A 23413-nucleotide genomic window follows, 5' to 3' on the forward strand; every position below is an offset into this window, starting at 1 on the left:
AGTTTCTTTTGGTTATGATAATTTGTTCACCGTGGAACCCTCGGGTCGAAGCGGTGGTCTGGCTTTACTTTATATGGATTCTCCTGCTGTGAACATTTTGTATTCAGATAATCGCATGATTGATATTGAGACATCCATCTAGGGACACAAGGTGTTTATGACTTTTGTCTATGGGGAATCGGTTATTGCATGTCGTGAAAATGTTTGGGAGCGGTTAAAAAGGATGGGCGTTGATAGAGCTGGAGCATGTTTTATGATCGGGGATTTCAACGAGATTACGGGTAATCATGAAAAACGGGGAGGCCGACGTAGAGCGGAGTCTACTTTCATCCTTTTCCGCACCATGCTGGCAAACTGTGGTATGCTAGACTTCCCATATAAAGGCAACTGTCTCTCGTGGGCTGGCAAGATACGCAGAGGGCGTGTCCAATGTCGCCTGGACAGGGCTGTTGGAAATGAAGATTGGCACCATTTATTTTCTCACACTGATGTGGAGTACTTAAAACTATGGGGTTTAGACAATCGGTCGGTGCTGGCCAGAATAAAATCTAGGAACTATCGAATCCAAAGAAGTTTTAAGTTTGATAAAAGATGTCTTTGGAAAAAAGGTTTCCGACAGCTAATCGAAGAAAGCTGGAAAGAGGAATCCCTTTTGAGCCCTTTGGATTTCCATTCCAAATTGTGGATTGTCGAAAAGCTATTTCCCGCTGGAAGAAAAGCAACCCATCAAATTCTGAAAAAAAGATTGAAGAACTCAAGAATAAAATTGATGAAGCGCAAGGTCTTGATTCAGTCTCAGCAGAAGAGGAGTTGCAGTTAAAATGGCAATTATGTGCAGCCTTTAGGGATGAGGAGACCTACTGGAGACAAAAGAGTAGAGCGACGTGGATGCGTGAGGGGGATAGAAACACCAAATAATTCCATGCGACTACAAAACAAAGACGAGCCTAGAACCGGATCACTAGCATTGAGAACGGGGAGGGAGGACTCGCGGAATCAGAAGCGGACATAGAGAAAGTAGTGGCTAATTTCTTCGAGAAGCTCTTCTCAGCCTCGAGTACAAGCGGCGTTTAGGATGTCCTCCAGTATGTTACGGAGAAAATCTCTCCGGAGAAAATACTTCGCTTACACGTGGGCCATCAGATGGAGAGATTAAAAAAAGTTTTATATGGGATAAATCTAGACAAGGCCCCCGGTCCTGATGGTATGACAAGCCTCTTCTATCAGAAGTTCTGGCATGTGGTGGGAAAGGATGTCATAGCCATGGTAAGGGAGTTTTTTGTGACAGGCACTTTTGATCCACGGCTCAACCAAACGAAGATCTACCTTATCCCGAAAAATGAGAGACCGAGAGCAATGACGGAATTCAGGCCGATAAGTCTGTGTAGTGTAAGTTATAAGATTATAGCAAAGGTCCTCAGCAACCGGCTGCGGCAAATTCTCCCGAAGGTCATCTCAGAGACACAATCGGCCTTTGTGGCTAGGCGGTTAATTACAGACAATATTCTGCTAGCGCAAGAAAACTTCCATGCATTGAGGACTAATCCGATATGTCGCTCAAAATTTGTAGCGATCAAGACAGACATGAGTAAAGCCTATGATCGGGTGGAATGGTCGTTCCTTGAGGAAGTAATGAAAAAGCTCAGTTTAGATAGTAAATGGATAGGATGGATTATGAGCTGTATCACCTCTGTTTCCTATAAAATCCTTCTTAACGGGAGGCAAAAGATAATATTGTTCCGTCTAGGGGACTACGGCAGGGAGATCCTCCCTCCCCCTTCCTGTTTATCATTTGCACAGAAGCACTAATTGCCCAACTTAAGGGGGCTGAAGAAGAAGGTCGGATTACAAGACTCAAAATTGCGCAAGGAAGTCCAGCGGTATCACACCTACTGTTCGCAGATGATAGCCTTTTCTTCTGTAAGGTGGAGTTCCAGCAATGTGCTGAGCTTCTAAATATTATAAATAGTTATGGTCTAGCATCGGGACAACAACTAAACCGAGAAAAGTCGGCAATCCTGTTTGGCAATAGAGTTCCAGCAGAAACAAAATCAATATTAAAGGCAACCATCGGTATTACGAAGGAGGGAGGTATGGGAATGTACTTGGGCTTATCAGAGACAATATGTGGTTCGAAACAACAAGTGTTCTCCTTCGTTCAAGATAGGCTAAACTCAAAAACCAATGCCTAGTCCGCAAAGCTTCTCTCGTAAGGCGGGAAAGAGGTTCTTTTAAAAATTTTGCGCAAGCGATTCCGACCTACGTTATGTCATGTTTCCTGTTGCCCCAAAATGTTATTGGTAAGCTTAGAGGAGCGATATCAAAATTCTGGTGGAGTACCAAGAACAATAACCGTGGAATACATTGGATTGCATGGGATAAAATATGTGTTCCGGTGGAGAATGGCGGTCTGGGATTTAGGGACCTAAAAGAGTTCAACCTGGCCTTACTAGCAAAACAACTCTGGCGTCTGCTCAGATATCTGAACTCTCTCTTATGCTGGGTCCTCAAAGGACGGTACTTCCGGTACTCGAATCCGATAGATGTGGTGAGGGAAAATTCTCCATCGTTTGGATGGTGCAGTATTATGGCACCAAAACCGCTGCTTCAAAAAGGACTTCGAAAGAACGTCAGATCAGGTTTCAGTACAAGAGTATGGACAGACAACTGGATCCCCGCGGTCTGCCTAGGCTGGCAAAGGATAACGTTGGACTTAGAGACCCAAACCTCTATGTCAATCATCTCATTGACTTCGAGACTAAGGAGTAGAAACAAGACAAACTTAATGAGCTAGTGGATCCTCAAGATATCTCTTTGATTCTAGGTTTAAAGCCAAGCAAGACCTTCATGTTGGATGATTATGTCTAGGTTCATTCGAGAACGGGTCAATAAACGGTGAAGTCGGGTACTTAGTCGCCTCTGAAGCGATCACCGAGAGTCAGGAGATTGTGGAGCCAAGCTCAACTAAGTTAAAGGGTCACGTGTGGAAGCTGAAGGCACCAAGAAAGCTTAAACATTTCATTTGGCAGGCGATCGCGGGCTGTATCGCCTCTTGCAGTCGCCTTGTGGACCGTCATTGTGGGACAAATAGAACATGCCCGAGATGCGGTGCAGAGGAGGAAACGATTAACCATGTTCTTTTTGAATGTCCACCGTCTCTCCAGGTTTGGGCCTTGTCGCACATTTCGACACCTCCGAGCGTGTTCCTGCGTTCTTCTTTGTACACAAACTTGGATTTTCTTTTCTGGGGAGCAAAGGAGCTAGGTGGTGAGGAGTCTCTTGTGGAGTCCTTCCCATGACTAATATGGTACATTTGGAAGGCAAGGAACGAGAAGGTATTCAACAACATGGAGGTTTCGTCACTGGATATGCGAAACATTTCCGTTTCAGAAGCAGTAAGTTGGAAGTTAGCTCCGGAGATGGGACGTGAGGAGTTTGAGGATGTCGATCTGGAAAGGTCTGTTGAAACACAAAACCAAGGAGAACCTTTAGTATGCCGGTTTGATGCATCTTGGAAGGACTCTGATTGCACAGCTGGACTGGGTTTTGAGTTAAAAGGAGCTCTGCATCAGGTTTACGGTACTAGGGGAACTGTTCGCCAGCTCTCTCCCCTCCACGCAGAGCTAGATGGACTGGTTTGGGCTATGGAAATGTTGCTCTCAAACGGCTATTCTCAGGTGCGTTTTGAAACAGACTGCTCAAGTATTCCCAAGATACTAGACGAACTGGATGAGTAGCCAGCTGTTGCTACGGAGCTGGAGATTTTTTTAAGTTTAAGAGAGAGGTTTTTTTGTTTTCGATATCATTCATTTCTAGAACAAACAATATCCGTGCCGATTGTCTCGCTAAGAGCGCTTGAATACGAGGAACAATCTTTTCCCATGTAAGCTCGCAGATTCCGGAGTGGTTGGCACATGAGGCTAACCTATTCGATCTTGCGTAATAAAGTATGGTGTTTTGAGGTCAAAAAAAAATTATTTAGTTAATATTATATTTTTTTTTTACAAAGTTAATATCGCATGTGAAACTTTTTTTAAGGGGATATTTTTTGGAAAAGGAAAATGGAGATTTAAAAAAATATATATATCAGGTTTTTAGTGTTTTTCTTTAGTTTTTGAAATTTCCAATAGTTTCACATGCGAATCTTTAAAAGACTAATGAAAAAAAAATAACAAAACAATATTTCTAAAAACAAAATTAAAAAAAATATAAAGGTTTCTCAAAAATTTTTGAAGAGTAACTAAAATAATTACGGTATGAGTCTAAACAAATGTGAGTGCTTTGATGGATATGAGACTTAATTTGTGTTCATCAAGCTGTTCTTGAGTCAGAAAAGACAATGTTTGAGTGTGCGGTGAGTAACAGACTCGTTAGTCTATTTATACTTTATTACTCACTAATTGGTATTTGTTCATAAATGTAATAAAGTATATTCATTATGTACAATGCTTGAGTCTGACTAACGAGTCTGTTAACGAGTATATTCATTGAATAGACTAACAAGTCTGTTAAAGTATATTACTTTATTACTCACTAACTGGTATTTGCTCATAATTGACAAACGAGTCTGTTAAAGTAAAATGGATATCTACGCAGAAGAATATTTTATCTGCTTAATTTTTTAGCAAGTAACTAAAACTATTCAACAAGCGAAAGAAAGTGACTAATAAGTTTTGACTTACAAGTTACAAATGTCGTCAAATAAATGTCACTAAATGCTCAAGTCACCTCAACGATTTCAAATAACCAACTTTAATTTCCTTACTATACATTACATTTTGGAGAAAAAAGTAAACCAAAAAATTGAGTACCATATGTATAAGTTATAATGTGCTTGATTATTTAAACATATATTCAAGACTTTACTTAGTAATATCATGAGTAACTTAATTACATATGATAAAATGATAGGATATTAAACTTGTATAAATAAGAAGAAATATATGATAAGTCTCTTACTTGTGAGTTGCTAATAATAACATCTTGGTTACGAATGTCTTTGCAGGTACTGTATATGTGTATTGCACTGTCTAGAATTGTGCATTGTTTTTTCTTATGTCATGGAGATTCAACTAACTCTTTACATTTTTTAATTTCAATTTATTCTTGATACTCCAATTCGTTTCTTCAGAAATAATAAAGCAATCAAATTGGATAGGTTAGGAGCTGCCCTTGTCCATATTTACTTTTATGTAATATTTTGTAAATGGTGGAGACGGGTTTCTTACTTAGACAATGAGTTGCATAATTCACATATGTCACTTACCCAATAATAAAACATGGATTAATAAATGATCGATACAACAATAATATGCAGATCGATATGATAATTATGCATCTTGAAAGCTTCAAGAGCAAATACTTCCTATATGCCAACCATAATTAAACGATAACTAGTATCATAAATTATTGTAAACTGTATGATCAATATATAACTATAAATACTTTGTTTGACTATTTCGGATCATTTTAAGGATTTGAGAAGATTCTCTCATCCATCGCCTGAAAGTATCTTGTAGTAGTGTCGGCGATGAAACGTGGGTCCTTGATGTCTTCGCTAACCTTCTCATACTGTATGGTCCAGTATGCTCGGCCACCGTCACAGCCTTCCGTCTGAATGACGGTCATGGTTCCTTCGAGCTTCGTGAAGTAATCTGGGTCTCGCGAGTTGGCCTCGTCTTCATCATCGTCATCACTGTCGATGAGATCAGGTATTACCAGCGTGTTGAACCACTCCGAGATCTGAAAGCCCTCCATTCTTAGCCGAACCTTTTTCTTCTCCGAAGGTAGATCAACCTCTACCTCCTCAGTCGAAACTTTGGTGAAAACATATAATATAGCAATTAGAGTTGTAATCAAGAAATATTAATTGAATTAAGAATTAACATATGTTTTTGTATGTGTAATGGGAAATATATAATTACATTGGTCTCTTGTGGTTTTCGCTATCTTCATGTAACCTTGACAGAATCTATACGCCGGAGACTTGATATCAAACTCAACAGAGATATATCCTCCTAGTGTCATTCTCTATTATTATTATTTTTTTTTTTCTCTTAGTATATTTTGTTATGTGGGTTTGATAATAATCTGCTCAATGAAGGTATTTATATATAGAAAGAGTCTGATGAAAATTTTACAATAGTTATTACTTTTTTACGGTTTTACCTAACGTCACCATCTTCTGGATTCTTTTTAAATTTGAGCAAAAGCTTAAAAGCCAAGCTAATTACAATTTGCATTCTGCTTTATTTTCTTTGGTTAAAACCATTGGATTCTGCTAATGAACAATTAATTAAATAATTTTATGTCGTATATGCATGGGAGATTATATAAATTGTGCAGACCAATTTTGTTTTTTTTTTTTTCTTTTCTACCACATTGATGGCTTGTAAACGAACATTTTCAATGGGGAATTCAGAAAAATAAACCCTTTAAAGTTTTAATTTTCCCAAAAAAATATCATAAAGTTTTATTTTTCAACTTTCCAATAGAAAACCAAATGATCAATTTATAAGACTAAATGATCATTAACAAACTAAAAATGAAATACACAGTTTATTTAAATAATTAAAAATGGGTTTAAAATAAAAATACTGCAAAATCAATTAAAGAATCCTTCCCTTTAGGGAATTCTCCATTTTCGAAAATATATGGATTAATACCAAATATATATTTGGAAAGCATATGATATATATTAGTTTAAATTAATATTTCTAATTGACTAGAGACTGGAAAAAATGTAATTTATTCTTTAGAACATGGTATTGTGGATTGTTTTTCTGAATTAATGATTTTGTTTTGTTTGCAAAATTTGTTTAAGTTGTATTTGAGATATTTTTTAATTCATAAAAACTTAATAACAACAAAAAAAGTGATTTATCTATGTAACTATTGTCATATACTATTAACAAATCAGCAAAGAAAATGAATCAACAAAATATTTTTGTTCCGTTGCAAACGAGAATTTTTTTCGGTCTCTTAACTCAAAATGACAATACATGATTCTGACTCGTTTATGAAATATCTGTCCCCACTTATTATCTCTCTCGCCAAAAAATTCTCTTTTTCTACAAAATGAATTTGTTAGAATGTACCTACTACTACATGGGACTAAATCATATATTAGATTTTAAAAGAAAAAAAACAAATCAAACATGATTTAAAACACAAATACTGAATTGATAAACTGGATCTTGAGCCACTAAATTGATTCTTCATCCGAGTCCAAGTAGCAAAGCAATAAATATTGTTGCTCATTGCATGAGATGATGACAAGTCCTCTCGTCTCGACGTCTCCATCGATCCGAATGTCTTTGCTCGTGCTCGACCGTCAAACTCAAACCACATTAATAAGTCATTACTTAGGTAAATTTTATAGAGACTCATGATGAGGATCCATTTCTATTTAACTTTTTTACTTACATAAGTTTTATAGAGACCCACACTTATATATTTTAAAGATTCAACTTTTAAGCGCTTTGCTTAAGGAGATATTCGTCTATCTCTTTGAAGTTCTTGACAGCAAAGTCCTTGATGACGTGTGGGTCAGCGATCTCATGGCTGGTCTTCTCAAACTCACCAGACCATTTCAGAAGGCTTCCACCGTCCTTAGGAATAACTGTGATGTGGTTCCTTCGAATGTTTTGTAGTACTCCATCATTTGGACACCGATGATTCTGTACAACATACTTTTGTTCTCCAAATCAACTGCTTCGATCCTCTCATCCGATATATTCACCAGTGGAGATCCTATATATACGGGTAAAAGTAGAAATTAACATGGTTAACATATTTTGAATAATTTTATGGTGAGAGAGTGAAACATAGATCATCTAGGGTTTAACTACGCTGAGTTATAGCCCATCAAGGGACATGACATGGATGGTTTTCTTATTAAAGTCTTTAATATATACATTAAGATACGGTTTATTTTTTATTTTCTTTGTTGAGGAAGCGGTTTACTTATTTTTCTTATAAAATACGGTTTATTATTTATAAACCTCTCTAGTATCGTTCAAATACTACGTACTGATGTAATAATATTCATGGGCATATATTGTAAATACGTGACCTGTCTCTATATAATATACTCCGAAAACCAAACTCAACAATCATAAATAAGGATAACTCATGAGGATCCATTTTATTAAACTTTGTACTTAGATAAGTTTTATAGAGACCCACACTTATATATCTTAGAGATTCAACTTTTAAGTGCTTTGCTTAAGGAGATATTCGTCTATCTCTTTGAAGTTCTTGACAGCAAAGTCCTTGATGACGTGTGGTTCAGCGATCTCATACCATTTCAGAAGGCTTCCACCGTCCTTAGGAATAACTGTGATGGTTCCTTCGAATGTTTTGTAGTACTCCATCATTTTGCCACCGATGATGCTGTACAACATGCTTTTTTTCTCCAAATCCACTGCTTCGATCCTCTCATCCGATATCTTCACCAGTGGATAGATAAAAACTTTACCGTGGTTTTCCTATTAGTCCAATCCTCAGCCTCGATCTCCACCTCATCTTTTATAGTGAAAACATAGTGATCAGGGATTTAATCGAGAGAAATGATGAATCAATGAGATATATGTAAGGTAGAAGAGTTACCATCATCTTTTACTGCTTCCATGAAAGCTTTAAACAATTCCTCTGCCGGAGTACGATAAAACTCAACAGTTCTTGAGTTTGTGTTGATGGAGATGTGTGGGTCGACGTGGATGTCTTCGGAAATCTTCTCGAGCTTGACGGTCCATTTCACATGGCTGCCATCACCGTCATCCGTGTACGTCTTGTACTTCCTCAAAAAATCAGAGCTGATCACATTTATCGTAATTTCTCTTTTCTTCCATCTTATGTTGAAACATAGAAATTAAGGGTTTAGTCGAAAAAATAGTTAGCAGATTAATCAATAAGATGTATGCAATACTGTTAAAGCTTTACCATTGTCTTTGAATGCTTTCATGTAATCTTTAAACAGGTCTTCCGCCTGAGACTTCACGTCAAACTCAAGAGTAGATTCGTTTAGTGCCATTCTCTAATTTTCTTGTTTTTGAAGTCTATCTTATGTGTGGGTTTGATAATAAGCTTCTCAGTATAATGAATGTGGTTATATAGAAAGACAGAGGTTTATGACAATTACATTAAATAAAATCACCTAACCCCACCCATCTAACTTTTTCACTCTGTGGAATCTTTTTAAAACTAACCTAAAGCTTCAGTAGTTGAATTGCAGACCACATTGATTTGCAGACGAATGTGGTACATGGGAGTATATAAAATTTGCAGACCACATTCATTTCTTACTAAAACGCGTTTTGTGTTACATGAAGCTCATAGAGCAAGAGTCATTTAAGAAGAATTTTACTAGTGATCATATATTTCTAAAAATGTATCTCAAAACAAAATAATTTACCTATAACACCTATACCTTGAAGGAAATATAGAGTGTGAAATTTATTTCACTTGTTAAATTTAGCAAGAAACTCGAACCATACGCAACTGATTCAGATATAGTATTATTTTTCAGTTTCCCAGAAGAAGAATGCGATTATGTGTACCAAATTACGTATAGGTTTTTAAATGAAATAATGGAAGTGGTTCAGAAGAAAAAATATGTACAAAATATTTATTAATTTCATTATTTAAAAAGAAAAACTTGATTGTCCCTTCGGAGTTGCAGAATAGGATTAGTGAAAAATGTCATTTAATACATAAACTTTCAAAATTAGGCCAAAAAAACCATGAATTTCGTGGGAGGCTATTTAATACATCACGTTCTGTTGACTAGTTATTTAAAACATCAAATATCGTTGATCAAACCAAAATAGACATATCATTAAATAAGATAACTGAGCAACTAACGATCGTTACTTTGCTTTTTAACAGCATATTGTTTTTGGTTTAATTAACTATATTTGGTGTTTTAAACGGCTACGTAATAAAACTTGATGTATTAAAAGGCCTTTCACAAAGTTTATGATTTTTTTGGTCTAAATTTGAAAGTTCATATACTAATCCAAAATTATATAATTTAATAATTTTTTGTACTCGGCAAGACAAAAAGACTCTTAATCGAATTATGCGTACATAAAAAAGATGATGCATTTTGATTTTTTTTTTGTTCACATTACTCGAAAATCCTTGCATTATACCTCTAAACTGTAAAATCAAGCTTAAATTGACTATTATACAGTTTATTGTTATTTGTACATGTGCAACAAATATCCTTTGCAATAATATTTTCGGTTATAATTGAAAAAAAATATTATTTATTTACATCAATTGAGTTGAAGATATTTAAAACTTGAGAACATTTTATGAATATAATTAATGATGTGGATATTATTTAACAGAAAATGTATAATCTACTATTTATGTAATTAAAAATACATTCATATATCTTCTCTATTATTTGAGAGGTGATTTGTTAAATTTGTTGATGTATTACTCTTTTATGTTTTTTGAAAACATAAATGATTAAAAATAATATTTACTTTTGTAAAATACTATGAGAACCCATGTGCTAAATTTTATTTGTCTATTAACAAAAAATATATATATATGTGATAAAATTACATAATTACATTTTTATTGACATATACCCCAATTCAATAAGGTGTTTATGTGAATTTATCTTTAAAACATAATATTTGCTATATTTTAAATTTAAATTTGTGAAGAGTATATGATGAAATTTTATTTTGGATATTTAAATAACTCATTAAACAATTAGTCATTATTAGTTGAATAATAAAAATTAGACTACTCAAGTTAGATAAAATGTAATTAAATACATAAACTTTCAAATTTAAGCAAAAAGAAATCATGAATTTTGTGAGAGGCCATTTAATACATCAAGTTTTGTTGCGTAGCCATTTAAAACATCAAATTATCGTTGATAAAGCCAAAAACAACATGCCGTTAAACAGCAAAGTAACGGTCGTTAGTTGCTCAATTATCTCATTTAACGATATGTATATTTTGGCTTGGTCAACGACATTTGATGTTTTAAATGACTAGTCAATAGAAATTGATGTATTAAATGGTCTACTATGAAGTTCATAATTTTTTTGGTCTAAATTTGAAAGTTCATGTATTAAATGACATTTTTCCCAATGTGTGATTAATTTGCTAGTATTACTATTAACCTTTTTGGTCCGAAAACCTTAGTAGAGAATTATCTATTCTACTGTATAGATTTTTTTTTTTTTCATTTGGTAAACTTGACTGTATAGAGTTGTCCTTTTTTTTCTTATGTCACGCAGATTTAAAATTCTGAGATTTTGTATTTCCAGTTTATTTGGTAATTTATTTCGTTTCTTAACAACAACTGAATTGGATAGGTTTGTATGTAACGGTGGAGAGTCGGAAAATTGCATAATATAATTAAGGCACATATCTCAGTTACCCAATTTCATAAAACGTGGATTATTTAACCCATGTAATAACATGTAAATCGATATACGTACTATCATCCATCTTGAAAGCTTTATGAGTTTAAAAAACACCTTAAATGAAAATTATTGTAAATGATAACTAGCTATTGCTACACTGCAATAATCTTAGATATATTAGGATTCCACTTTATTTAACTTGTTAGATTCTCATCCATCACCTTAAAGAATTTGACACAAGTTTTGATGATGAAGCGTGGGTCGTCCAAGTCACCGCGAGTCTTCTCGTAGTCAACAGTCCACACCCCGTGGGCTCCGTTACCGTCTTCCTTAACAATGACGGTCATGGTTCCTTCGAGCTTTTTGAAACAATCCGGGTTTTGCCACACCTTGTCATCGGGGACGGATTCTCTGATAGTCTCGTACCACTCTTTCGTGATCTGAAAGCGGCTCATTTTGTACCGGCCACAGTGTCGATCTCTAACTCGGCTATGGTGAAACATGGCGATTTAGGGTTTTAATCAAGAAAATGTAAATTCAGTGAGATGTATGTATGTAGTGTAGAAGAGTTAAATTTTAGGCCTTCCTTAGAAAATTATGAATTCAAAAATTTTACAGAATTTAAAAATTCATAAACTATTAAATTAAAAGAAAATTATGCATAGAAACATGAGAAAATCTAATAAATGAAACAAACAAAAAAGCCTAAAAATTTCTATATTTTAGGATAGAAGAAGTAATAATCTTCTCAATAAAGGTGCTTATATAGTGAAAATTATATATATTATTTTTACCTAAACCCACCACCCATGTTTAATACCTCATGGATTTTTTTTCTAAATATTTGGTTTCACCCATTTACTTAATTACCAATGTATCACATTGTGGAAAAAAAATCATCTACCTAATCTATCAAATACCAATTAATTCCAATCAAGAAAGTATTATATGAAACTGATTTTTACAAAATACATTTTAAAGAAATTGTGACTATGTGAGTATAAAACAATGTGACTGCGATAAATTTACAATGGATTTGACAAATTCATTATTAATATGTATCTGGATATTTCATTTGAATAATACATTTTCACCACACACCAAAAAAAAAAACCAAAATACATTTTCTTTTTTAAGTATTTTTTGTTGGTTGCTCAATCGTGTTACGTTATTAATTCTTCTTTATCACCTTATTTTTGAGAAAAAGTATGTGAGAACCGATGGGAATGTTACTCGACCAAATCTGAGTATGTTCATAATGAGTCTGTAATATATAAATTGTGCAAAGATCATTATTCTCATATGAACCATACGCAATCGGTTCCTCTTTATCAGTTTTAACCCCTGGTTTAGAAATCGCTAGAAGCTAGTCAGGCAGTCGAGGTGGACCTAGCGCTTAGCGAAAAAATCGGAGATTAAACGGAAATTAATTGGGGACTAGTTTTAGGGTTATTTTATTAAATTAACAATAAAATAAAAATATATTGTACTAAATATATGTATAATTCTGTTTATGTTAATATGAAAATATCAAATAAAATATGAAACTATAGTATTGTCTTTAAAATTATGGTAAACACATAAAAACATCATTTTAAAAGAAAATTTTATGATTTTTGTTAAAAGTTATACATTAGTTATTGTAAAACATCATAATCTCTTAATTAAAATGCCTAAATAACAAAAATATTTATGTTTGATTTTTATTTGGTTCTAAACAAAAATTGGTATACACAAAATTATGCGGAAAATAATCAGACTGGACATGCATAATCGGATAAATGATGCTAGGCGGAGATTAGTCATTAATCGAGGCGGAGAGGATAGGTCTAGCGATTTTGCGGGGCGTAATCAGTGTAAAACAGGGATTTTAACTAATGAATATCATCAAATAATGACTCAGGGCCACTCAACAAACTACTCGAGTTACAAGGTTTTAAGTTTCAAATACATTAGATTTAAATATTAAAATTTGTGTAACTTTAGTTAGAGTACTTGATTTTTTAAAAGACTATTCGAGACTACTTTATTGATATTAAATTGAGAAACTTAATTTGCATAACAAGAGTAGAAAAGTTATCGATTAATAATAAAGCTTTGAATTAAAGTAACTACTGAAAGAGTATGTCTGATTTGCTAGAATTAGAAACCTCTTGGTCCGCAAAATATTGTCAAATCCATTGACTATCTTGGTCCAAACGAATAAATATTTATGACTATCTAGAGTTGTCTATTGTTTTTCTTCATGGAGATTCTTAATCGTTAGGCCATCTTTATAGGGAGAACAGCAAGAGTGTTCTAAGCCCAAAAAAATTAGAAAAATAATGAATAGTGGCATAAGAACAATTTTTTTGATCTTGAATGAAAACTGATTTAAGCTTAGTTCTTATTGGTAGTGGCTTCACGTGATTGACCAAGATTTTTTGCAAAGAAAGAAAAAATAAAATGTTTGTGTGTTTAATTAATTAAGTAATATGTTTGTGTGTTTAATTAAATAAAATGTTTGTGTGTTTAATTAATTAAGTAATATGTTTGTTTGTTTTTTTTTTTAATTTTATTTACAATGTTTTTTTGTTTCATAAAAACTTGGTATTATATTTTGAATTTTAGTAAAAATTTTATAAGTTTGCAATTTAAATATTATTTTATAAGTTTTTATAATTGTAATATGTTTAAGAATATTATATTATTAAATCTTATGATCTTAAACATGTTCTCCCAATAACTAACTTTTTAACAAAATATCTTAACTAATGATTTTAATTATTTTCATAATATTTTTACTCTAAAAACACCCAAAATAATTCCTCCTATAAAGATGCCCTTATAGTTATATTCCAATTTTTTCTTAATAATTATTTTCTTTTCTTTTAACAAACAAACAACCAAATTGGATAGTTAATTATATATGCGTTCTCTGTCCTTGTGTTTTTAATGTAATGGTGGCGAATCGGATTTTCGTACTAAAATAATGAGTTACATAATTTGTAGCAATATAATCAAACATGGATAAATTTAATTAATCATTATATTAAAATCGTCGATACAACAATCATATGCATGCAAATCGATAAATTATTAACCATAGGCCAACCATTATTTAACCATAACTATTCCATATATCGCAATACTAAGCGTAGAGATATAACTATAATAAACGGGGGTTCTACCCTGTTAACACTTAATTAAGATAATTCTAATTAATAGGTTCAAGAAGAAACTCATCCATCTCCGTAAAGAAATCAACAAACGTGCTCACGATGGATTTTGGATCTTCGATGTTAGAGCTGATCTTCTCGTACTTTACAGTGAATATCCCACGGTCAAGGTTATTGTCTTCCACATGAATGATGGTCATGGTTCCTTCAAGCTTCTTGTACCCATCCAGGTTTTGCCACGTGGACACGTTATGGATGATTTTTCCTTTGAGCGACTCGTACCACTCCGAGACTTGAAAGCCTTCGATTCTAAACGTAGTTTTTTCTTCTCCGAAGGTACAGCCTCAATCTCCTCCGTGACTATCGTGAAACATAGCAACTAGAGTTTTAATCAAGAAATATATGATATGAATCAAAGAGATGTGTACGTATAAGTAATGGAGAAGATTGTTACCACTGCATTTAGGGAGATCTAGTATGTCGATGCATGTTTCAAAGAATTCGTTCGCCGGAGACTTTATGTAAAAATCAGTAGACAAATATCCATGTAGTGTCATTCTCTCTGTCTCGCTCTTTTTTGTTTTGTTTTTTTTATGGAGTATATGGTGTGTGGGTTTGATAAGAAACTTCTCAACGAAGGTGTTTATATAGAATTTTTTTTCTGAAAATTACACTAATTATTTTTACCTAACCCCACCATATAACATTTTCACCATATCGATTTTTTATAAAATTTTACCATAAGCTTAACAGACATGTGACAACTATAAACATATATATACAATCAGCTTAATAACTAATTCACCCAATTATTTAGTTAATATTGTATATGGGAGCTTTCATCTACCTAGTTTGATGCCTTGTAAACGAACTTTTTAAAAATGGATGGAAAAAGAAAAATGGAGATTTTTTTTAAATATCATGTTTTTAGTTTTTTAAATTTTCAAATAGTTTCAAATGCGAATTTTTAAAAGACTAATGAAATAAAATTAAAACAAATAACAAAAAAAAAATATTTCTAAACACAAAATCAAAAATAAATAGAAATATATAAAGGTTCCTCAAAGTTTATGAAGAGTAACCAAAATAATTGCGGTATGAGTCTAAAAAAATGTGATTGGTTCGTTGGATATGAGACTTAATTTGTGTTCATCGAGCTGTTCTTAAGTCAGAAAAGACAATGCTTGAGTGTGCGGTGAGTAACAGACTCGTTAGTCTATTTATACTTTATTACTCACTAATTGGTATTTGTTCATAATGTAATAAAGTATATTCATTATGTACAATGCTTGAGTCTGACTAACGAGTCTAACGAGTCTGTTAACGAGTATATTCATTGAATACACTAACGAGTCTGTTAAAGTATATTACTTTATTACTCACTAATTGGTATTTGTTCATAATGACTAACGAGACTGTTAAAGTAGAATGGATATCTATGCGGAAGAATATTTTTATCTGTGGTGCTAATTTATTTCATCTGCTTAATTTAGCAAGTAACTAAAACCATTCAACAAGCAAAAGAAAGTGACTAATTTTTTACTTACAAGTTACAAATGTCGTCAAATAAATGTCACTAAATGCTCAAGTTACCTCAACAATTTCAAATAACCAACTTTAATTTCATTACTATATACATTACATTTTGGAGAAAAGTAAACCAAAAAATTGAGTATCATATGTATAAGTTATAATGTGCTTGATTATTTAAACATATATTCAAGACTTTAATTAGTAATATCATGAGTAACTTACTTTTCATAAAAATGATAGGATACTAAACTTTTATTAACAAGAAGAAATATTGGACAAGTCTCTTACTTGTGATTTGCTAATAAAAACATTTTGGTTACGAATGTCTTTGCAGGTACTGTATATGTGTATTGCACTGTCTAGAATTGTGCATTGTTTTTTCTTATGTCATGGAGATTCAACTAACTCTTTACATTTTTTAATTTCAATTTATTCTTGATACTCCAATTCGTTTCTTCAGATATAATAAAGCAATCAAATTGGATAGGTTAGGAGCTGCCCTTGTCCATAATTCACATGTGTCACTTACCCAATTATAAAACATGGATTAATAAATCATCCCTTTTATTAGAAATTTATCGTCGATACAACAATAATATGCAGATCGATATGATAATATGTATTAAACGATATGACATAATTAAACGATAACTAGTATCATAAATTATTATTAACTGTATATACTTTGTTTGACTATTTCGGATCATTCTAAGGATTTGAGAAGATTCTCTCATCCATCGCCTGAAAGTATCTTGTAGTAGTGTCGAGGATGAAACGTGGGTCCTTGATGTCATCGCTAACCTTCTCATACTGTATGGTCCAGTATGCTCGGCCACCGTCACAGCCTTCCGTGTGAATGACGCTCATGGTTTCGCGAGTCGGCCTCTTCTTCATCATCATCACTGAGATCAGGTATTGCCAGCGTCTTGAACCACTCCGAGATCTCAAAGCCCTCCATTCTTAGCTTAACCTTTCTCTTCTCCGAAGGTAGATCAACCTCTACCTCCTCAGTCGAAACTTTGGTGAAAACATATAATATAGCAATTAGAGTTGTAATTGTTGAAGGTTTCTGATTCAATTCCAATTTTGATCTTGGTTAGTCTTAACCGACATCAAGAAAAGTTGTATTAGGTGGTTATCTCCGGTTTTTGGGGACATGGACTAAACCAGGAAGAAGAAGTTAATACGAAAAACTTCCAACTACAGTGGAGGGTTTTCTGTTACATTGAAACGTTGTGTTTCTTATTTTCTCTAAGCTTCTTCATTGTTGTATCTCTGAGTTTGTTTCGTGAGAAAGAGACTTAGAGAGAGAATCACCATTGTTGTAAGCTCGAGTTTGAGCTGTGTTCACCTTGCTCTGATAGTGAATTTGCCAGATTGATTCGGCTCCGGATGTAGGCTTGATCACATCGATCTTGCTGAACCGGGTTAACAAACTTGCGTCTTATGTTCTTTCTTTCTTTCTTTATTTGTTCATTCGTTCGATATTGATTCAGATTGAGAGTGAGTGATTCGTGAGGATTGAGTACTCGATTCGTATCATTCCTACTTTGAATCGTAACAAATTGGTATCAGAGCTATTGGTTCGCTCGTCAATCTCAATCGATCAATGGCAACGACCCCGAGAGTTGAGATCAAGGTGTTCAATGGAGATAGCGATTTCTCGCTATGGAAGATCAGAGTGTTAGCGCAGCTTGGGGTTCTTGGTTTAAAGAGTATCCTAAATGATTTTACTCTGACGAAGACCGTTCCGGTAACGAAGGATGAAGAAAAGAAGGTTTCTTCAGAGGAATCATCAGAGTCGTCATCGTCACAGACCAAGGAGGTACCAGATCCAGTCAAGATCGACCAATCCCAGCAAGCTTTGACTATTATCATCAATCATGTAGGTGATAAGGTACTTAGAAAGATCAATCACTGTGAAACGGCAGCTGAGATGTGGGCACTGTTGAATAAATTGTATATGGAAACTTCTTTGCCGAATCGGATCTATGTGCAGTTGAACTTCTATTCGTTTAGGATGGCTGAGGCTCAGACAATAGATCAAAAAGTGGATGATTTCCTGAAGATTGTTGCTGAACTTGGGAGCTTAGAGATACAAGTCTCCGATGAAGTGCAGGCAATATTGTTGCTAAACTCATTACCAGCAACCTACAGTCAACTCAAGCATACTCTCAAGTACGGAAACAAGAGTCTGTCAGTCTAAGATGTTGTATCTTCGGCTAAATCTTTAGAACGAGAACTGGCAGAGTCAAAGGAATTGGTGAGATCTACATCTGCTGCACTGTATACAACTGAAAGAGGGAGACCTCAGCAGCGAAGTCAGCAGAATGGTTCAGCTAATAAGAGTAGAAGTCGATCAGGTTCAAGATCGAAGGTCACTTGTTGGTTCTGCAAAAAGACTGGACACCTGAAGAAGGATTGTTATGCTAGAAAAAGGAAAATGGAGAATGAAGGTCAGAATGAAGCAGGAGTTATTATGGAGAAGTTAGTATTCTCAGAAGCTTTGAGTGTAAACAATCAGCTGATTAAGGATTTGTGGATTCTTGATTCAGGATGTACTTCTCATATGACATCTAGAAGGGATTGGTTCATAAACTTTGATGAGAATGGTGGAACAACTATACTGCTTGGTGATAATCATTCAGTGGAGTCACAAGGTCAAGGTTCTATTCGCATTAATTCACATGGTGGCTCAATCAAGGTTCTGAACAATGTTATATATGTTCCAAATCTGAGAAGAAATCTCATCTCAACCGGTACTCTTGACAAGCTAGGGTACAAGCATGAAGGTGGAGATGGAAAGGTAAGATACTATAAGAACAACAAAACGGCTTTGTCTGGTAAATTGCAAAATGGTTTGTATATTCTTGAAGGAGAGACAGTTATCAGTGAGAACCTGAATACAAAAGGCAAAACGGACAGTACAGGGTTATGGCATAGTAGGTTTGGTCATATGAGCCTCAACAACATGAAGATTCTGGCTGGTAAGGGATTATTACAGAAGAAGGATATCAAGGACTTAGCATTTTGTGAGCATTATGTTATGGGAAAATCAAAGAAGCTGAGCTTTAATGTTGGTAAGCACACTATAGAGGATGTGTTAGGATATGTTCATACAGATTTATGGGGTTCACCAAATGTCACTTCATCACTTTCTGGTAAGCAGTACTTCTTGTCAATTGTTGATGATAAGACCAGAAAGGTATGGCTTATGTTTCTTAAGACCAAGGATGAGACCTTTGATCGGTTTTGTGAATGGAAGGAGTTGGTTGAAAATCAAGTTGGGAAGAAGGTGAAAGTTCTTAGAACTGATAATGGTTTAGAGTTCTGCAACTCTAAGTTTGATGAGTTTTGTAAAAGAAATGGCATTGAAAGGCACAGGACTTGCACTTACACCCCAGAACAGAACGGAGTAGCTGAAAGGATGAACAGAACCCTCATGGAAAAGGTTAGATGCTTGCTTAATGAATCTGGTCTAGAGGAGATTTTCTGGGCTGAAGCAGCATCTACTGCTGCATATCTGATAAATCGGTCACCTGCTTCAGCAGAAGATCATAATGTACCTGAAGAATTGTGGTTAAACAGAAAACCTGGTTACAAACATCTTAGACGGTTTGGGTCCATTGCTTATGTGCATCATGAACAAGGGAAGCTGAAGCCGAGAGCTTTAAAAGGAGTTTTTCTAGGTTATCCTCAGGGTACAAAGGGTTATAAAGTTTGGTTGCTTGAGGAAAAAAAGTGTGTAGTTAGTCGAAATGTAATATTTCACGAAGAAATGATGTACAAGGAGTCGACAGGTAAAGTACAAGGTGATAAGTCAACTGAGGTTAAAGGTGATAAAGTTTTACTTGAGTTTGGCAAACTGGGGTTGGAACAAGGAGAAAGTTCAAACTCAGGTGGAGCTAATATAGAGGAAGTGAGTGACTCAGAAACAGAGTACTTCGAGCTTGAGAAAGAAGCATCCGCACCTGTTGCAAGCTTAAAACATTATCAGTTGGCGAGAGATAGAGTAAGAAGAGAAATTAAAGCTCCTGCTAAGTTCTCAGACTATTTACAGTTTGCATTTGCATTAATGACTGCAGAAGAAGTAGTTTGTGAAGATCCTCAGTGTTATCATGAGGCTATCACAGATAAGTTTTGTAAAGAGTGGGATGAAGGAATGACTGAAAAGATGAGTTCATTAAGGAAGAATGGAACTTGGGTAGTCGTGGATATACCTGAAAATGAAAAGGTAATTGATTGTAGATGGCTTTACAAGAAGAAGCCTGGTATTCCTGGTGTAGAACCTGAGAGGTATAAAGCTAGATTAGTGGCAAGAGGCTTTACACAAAGGGCAGGAATAGACTATCAAGAAGTGTTTGCACCAGTGGTGAAACACATTTCCATCAGAACTTTAATGTCATTGGTTGTTAAAGATGATCTTGAGCTTGAACCGATGGATGTTAAAACAGCTTTCCTTCATGGAGAGCTTGATCAACCATTGTACATGGAACAACCAGAGGGTTATAAGGAGAATCCGGGTAAAGATCAAGTTTGCTTATTCAAGAAATCGTTATATGGACTTAAGCAGGCACCACGACAATGGAACAGGAGATTCAATGCTTTTATGATTAAACAAGAGTTCAATAGAAGTGAACATGATTAGTGTGTCTACGTTAAGGAGGTATGTCTTGGAGAACTTGTTTACTTGTTGTTGTATGTGGACGATATGTTGCTAGCTGCTAAGAGTATAACTGAGATCAATAAGCTTAAGGAAGAGTTAAGTAGGGAATTTGAGATGAAGGATATGGGTGCAGCGAGTAGAATTCTTGGAATTGATACTTCTCGAAATAGAGAAGAAGGCACTCTAACATTATCCCAATCTAGATATTTGGAGAAGGTGTTAAAAAAGTTTAATATGAGTAAAGCTCATATTGTGGAGACTCCAATTGGGACATATCTCAAGTTGAAAGCAGTTAAACATGTTAGTGAGTGTGTTGATGTCAATAAAACACCATATGCTAGTGCGGTTGGAAGTGTGATGTATGCAATGGTAGGCACTAGACCTGACATAGCTCATGCTGTTGGTTTGGTGAGTAGGTTTATGAGTAAACATGTGCATGTGCACTGGGAGGCTGTGAAATGGTTGCTGAGATATCTAAGAGGAGCCAGTGATTTGAATTGGACATTTACTAAAGGTGATAATCTGGAGATAGAAAGTTTCAGTGATTCAGATTATGCAGCAGACCTTGTTAGAAGAAGGTCAACCAGTGGTTACGTGTTTACAGTTCGAGGAAACACTGTAAGTTGGAAGTCATGTTTGCAGCCTGTTGTTGCATTGTCAACAACCGAAGCTGAGTATATGGCGTTAACAGAGGCAGTGAAAAAAGCTCTGTGGCTTAGAGGATTACTTGAAGATATGGGTTATAGTCAAGAAAAAAATCACGGTTTGGAGCGATTCACAGTCTACAATATGCTTGTCGAAGAATACTACATTTCATGAGCGGACTAAACATATTGCGGTAAAGTACAACTTCATCAGAGATGTTATTGAATCTGGAGAGGTTGCTGTTCATAAGATTCACACTTCAGTGAATCCTGCAGACATGCTTACAAAAGGCATTCCTGTGCAGAAGTTCAAGGCAGCTTTAGACTTTCTAAAGTTGCTCGGGTGAGATGTTATATCGACTCGGCCGAAGGTTAAATCCAAGTAAGTGCAAGTTCATTGAGCAAGTGAGGAATCGAATCAAGGTGGAGTGTTGAAGGTTTCTGATTCAATTCCAGTTTTGATCTTGGTTAGTCTTAACCAAAATCAAGAAGAGTTGTATTGGGTGGTTATCTCTGGTTTTTGGAGACATGGACTAAACCAGGAAGAAGAAGTTAAAACGAAAAGCTTCTAACTGCAGTGGAGGGTTTTCTGTTATATTGAAACGTTGCGTTTCTTATTTTCTCTAAGCTTCTTCATCGTTGTATCTCTAAGTTTGTTTCGAGAGAGAAGAGAGAGAATCACCATTGTTGTAAGCTCGAGTTTGAGTTGTGTTCACCTTGCTCTGATAGTGAATTTGCCGGATTGATTCGGCTCCTGATGTAGGCTTGATCACATCGATCTTGCTGAACCGGGTTAACAAACTTGCGTCTTGTGTTCTTTCTTTCTTTCTTTATTTGTTCATTCGTTCGATATTGATTCAGATTGAGAGAGAGTGATTCGTGAGGATTGAGTACTCGATTCGTATCATTCCTACTTCGAATCGTAACAGTAATCAAGAAAGATTATTTGAATTATGAATTAGCATATGTGTAATGGGAAATATATAGTTACCTTGGTCTCTTGTGGGTTTCGCTATCGCCATGTAACCTTGACAGAATCTATACGCCGGAGACTTGATATCAAACTCAACAGAGAGATATCCTTCTAGTGTCATTCTCTATTTCTTTTTTTCTCTAAGTATATTTGTTATGTGGGTTTAATAATAATCTCCTCAATGAAGGTCTTTATATATAGAAAGAGTTTGATGAAAATTTTACAATAGTTATTACTTTTTTACGGTTTTACCTAACGTCACCATCTTCTGGATTCTTTATAAATTTGAGCAAAAGCTTAAAAGCCAAGCTAATAACATGTTGCATTCTGCTTTATTTTTCTTTGGTTAAAACCATTGCATTCTGCTAATGAACAATTAATTAAATAATTTATGTCGTATATGCATGGTAGATTATATATAAATTGTGCAGACCAATTTTTTTTTTATTTTCTACCACATTGATGGCTTGTAAACGAACATTTTCAATGGGAAATTCACAAAAATAACCCCTTTAAAGTTTTCTTTTTCCCAAAAAAATATCATAACTTTTGTTTTTTCAACTTCGAGTAGAAAACCAAATGATCAATTAATAAGAAGACTAAATGACCATTGACAAACTAAAACATGAAATACACAGTTTGTTTAAATAATTAAAAATGGGTTTTAAAAAAAAATTCCCCAAAATCAATTAAGAATTCTTCCTTTTAGGGAATTGTCCATTTTCGAAAATATATGGATTAATACCAAATATATTTTTCGAAAGCATATGATATATATTAGTTTAAATTAATATTTCTTATTGGGAAAAATGTAATTTATTCATTAGAACATGGTATTGTGGATTGTTTTTCTGAATTGATGATTTTTTTTTTGTTTGCGAAATTTGTCTAAGTTGTATTTGAGATATTTTTCAATTCATAAAAACTTAATAACAACAAAAAAAAGTGATTTATCTATGTAACTATTGTCATATACTATTAACAAATTAGCAAAGAAAATGAATCAACAAAATATTTTTGTTCTGTTGCAGGCGAGAAGTATT

The 23413-nt window shown here is 34.4% G+C and overlaps 4 protein-coding genes and 1 pseudogene across 5 annotated transcripts; 2 read left to right on the top strand and 3 right to left on the bottom strand.

Annotated features, from left to right (window-relative positions):
- Nucleotides 1-223: 223 nt before the first annotated feature.
- LOC104759393 (uncharacterized) lies at nt 224-918 on the top strand. Its single transcript, XM_087496467.1, has 2 exons — nt 224-495; nt 609-918. Exons 1-2 carry the CDS (start codon nt 224-226, stop codon nt 916-918), a joined length of 582 nt encoding a protein of 193 aa, XP_087352593.1.
- Nucleotides 919-2587: 1669 nt separating this feature from the next.
- On the top strand, nt 2588-3737 carry LOC147923496 (uncharacterized). Its single transcript, XM_087496468.1, has 3 exons — nt 2588-2765; nt 2869-3164; nt 3321-3737. The coding sequence occupies exons 1-3, from the start codon at nt 2588-2590 to the stop codon at nt 3735-3737; spliced, it is 891 nt and encodes a 296-aa protein (XP_087352594.1).
- A 1503-nt stretch (nt 3738-5240) lies between these two features.
- On the bottom strand, nt 5241-6084 carry LOC104756769 (uncharacterized protein At1g24010-like). The gene is made up of 2 exons (XM_010479416.2): nt 5925-6084; nt 5241-5816 (listed from the first exon to the last, which is right to left on the bottom strand). Exons 1-2 carry the CDS (start codon nt 6025-6027, stop codon nt 5470-5472), a joined length of 450 nt encoding a protein of 149 aa, XP_010477718.1. The 5' UTR covers nt 6028-6084; the 3' UTR covers nt 5241-5469.
- Nucleotides 6085-14402: 8318 nt separating this feature from the next.
- LOC147923497 (uncharacterized protein At1g24010-like) lies at nt 14403-15225 on the bottom strand (annotated as a pseudogene). The gene is made up of 2 exons (XR_015585989.1): nt 15009-15225; nt 14403-14914 (listed from the first exon to the last, which is right to left on the bottom strand). The product of XR_015585989.1 is annotated as an uncharacterized protein At1g24010-like (transcript).
- A 1430-nt stretch (nt 15226-16655) lies between these two features.
- On the bottom strand, nt 16656-22503 carry LOC147923498 (uncharacterized protein At1g24010-like). Its single transcript, XM_087494119.1, has 2 exons — nt 22389-22503; nt 16656-17104 (listed from the first exon to the last, which is right to left on the bottom strand). Exons 1-2 carry the CDS (start codon nt 22489-22491, stop codon nt 16926-16928), a joined length of 282 nt encoding a protein of 93 aa, XP_087350245.1. The 5' UTR covers nt 22492-22503; the 3' UTR covers nt 16656-16925.
- Nucleotides 22504-23413: the final 910 nt, after the last annotated feature.

This window comes from Camelina sativa, chromosome 17 (assembly GCF_030686135.1).
Source record: "Camelina sativa cultivar CO46 ecotype springtype chromosome 17, ASM3068613v1".
NCBI lineage: Eukaryota > Viridiplantae > Streptophyta > Magnoliopsida > Brassicales > Brassicaceae > Camelina > Camelina sativa.

Bases quoted from the DNA above. Each gene is read 5' to 3' on its own strand.
- LOC104759393 (XM_087496467.1), top strand. From the start codon at position 224: ATGGGCGTTGATAGAGCTGGAGCATGTTTTATGATCGGGGATTTCAAC. The intron at 496-608 runs GTACTTAAAACT...TTTGGAAAAAAG, and splicing joins TTTTCTCACACTGATGTGGA to GTTTCCGACAGCTAATCGAA.
- LOC147923498 (XM_087494119.1), bottom strand. From the start codon at position 22,491: ATGACACTAGAAGGATATCTCTCTGTTGAGTTTGATATCAAGTCTCCG. The intron at 17,105-22,388 runs GTAACTATATAT...TTTTCACCAAAG, and splicing joins GAAACCCACAAGAGACCAAG to TTTCGACTGAGGAGGTAGAG.
- LOC147923496 (XM_087496468.1), top strand. From the start codon at position 2,588: ATGGCACCAAAACCGCTGCTTCAAAAAGGACTTCGAAAGAACGTCAGA. The intron at 2,766-2,868 runs GTAGAAACAAGA...GATTATGTCTAG, and splicing joins ATTGACTTCGAGACTAAGGA to GTTCATTCGAGAACGGGTCA. The intron at 3,165-3,320 runs GTTTGGGCCTTG...TACATTTGGAAG, and splicing joins AATGTCCACCGTCTCTCCAG to GCAAGGAACGAGAAGGTATT.
- LOC104756769 (XM_010479416.2), bottom strand. From the start codon at position 6,027: ATGACACTAGGAGGATATATCTCTGTTGAGTTTGATATCAAGTCTCCG. The intron at 5,817-5,924 runs GTAATTATATAT...TTTTCACCAAAG, and splicing joins GAAAACCACAAGAGACCAAT to TTTCGACTGAGGAGGTAGAG.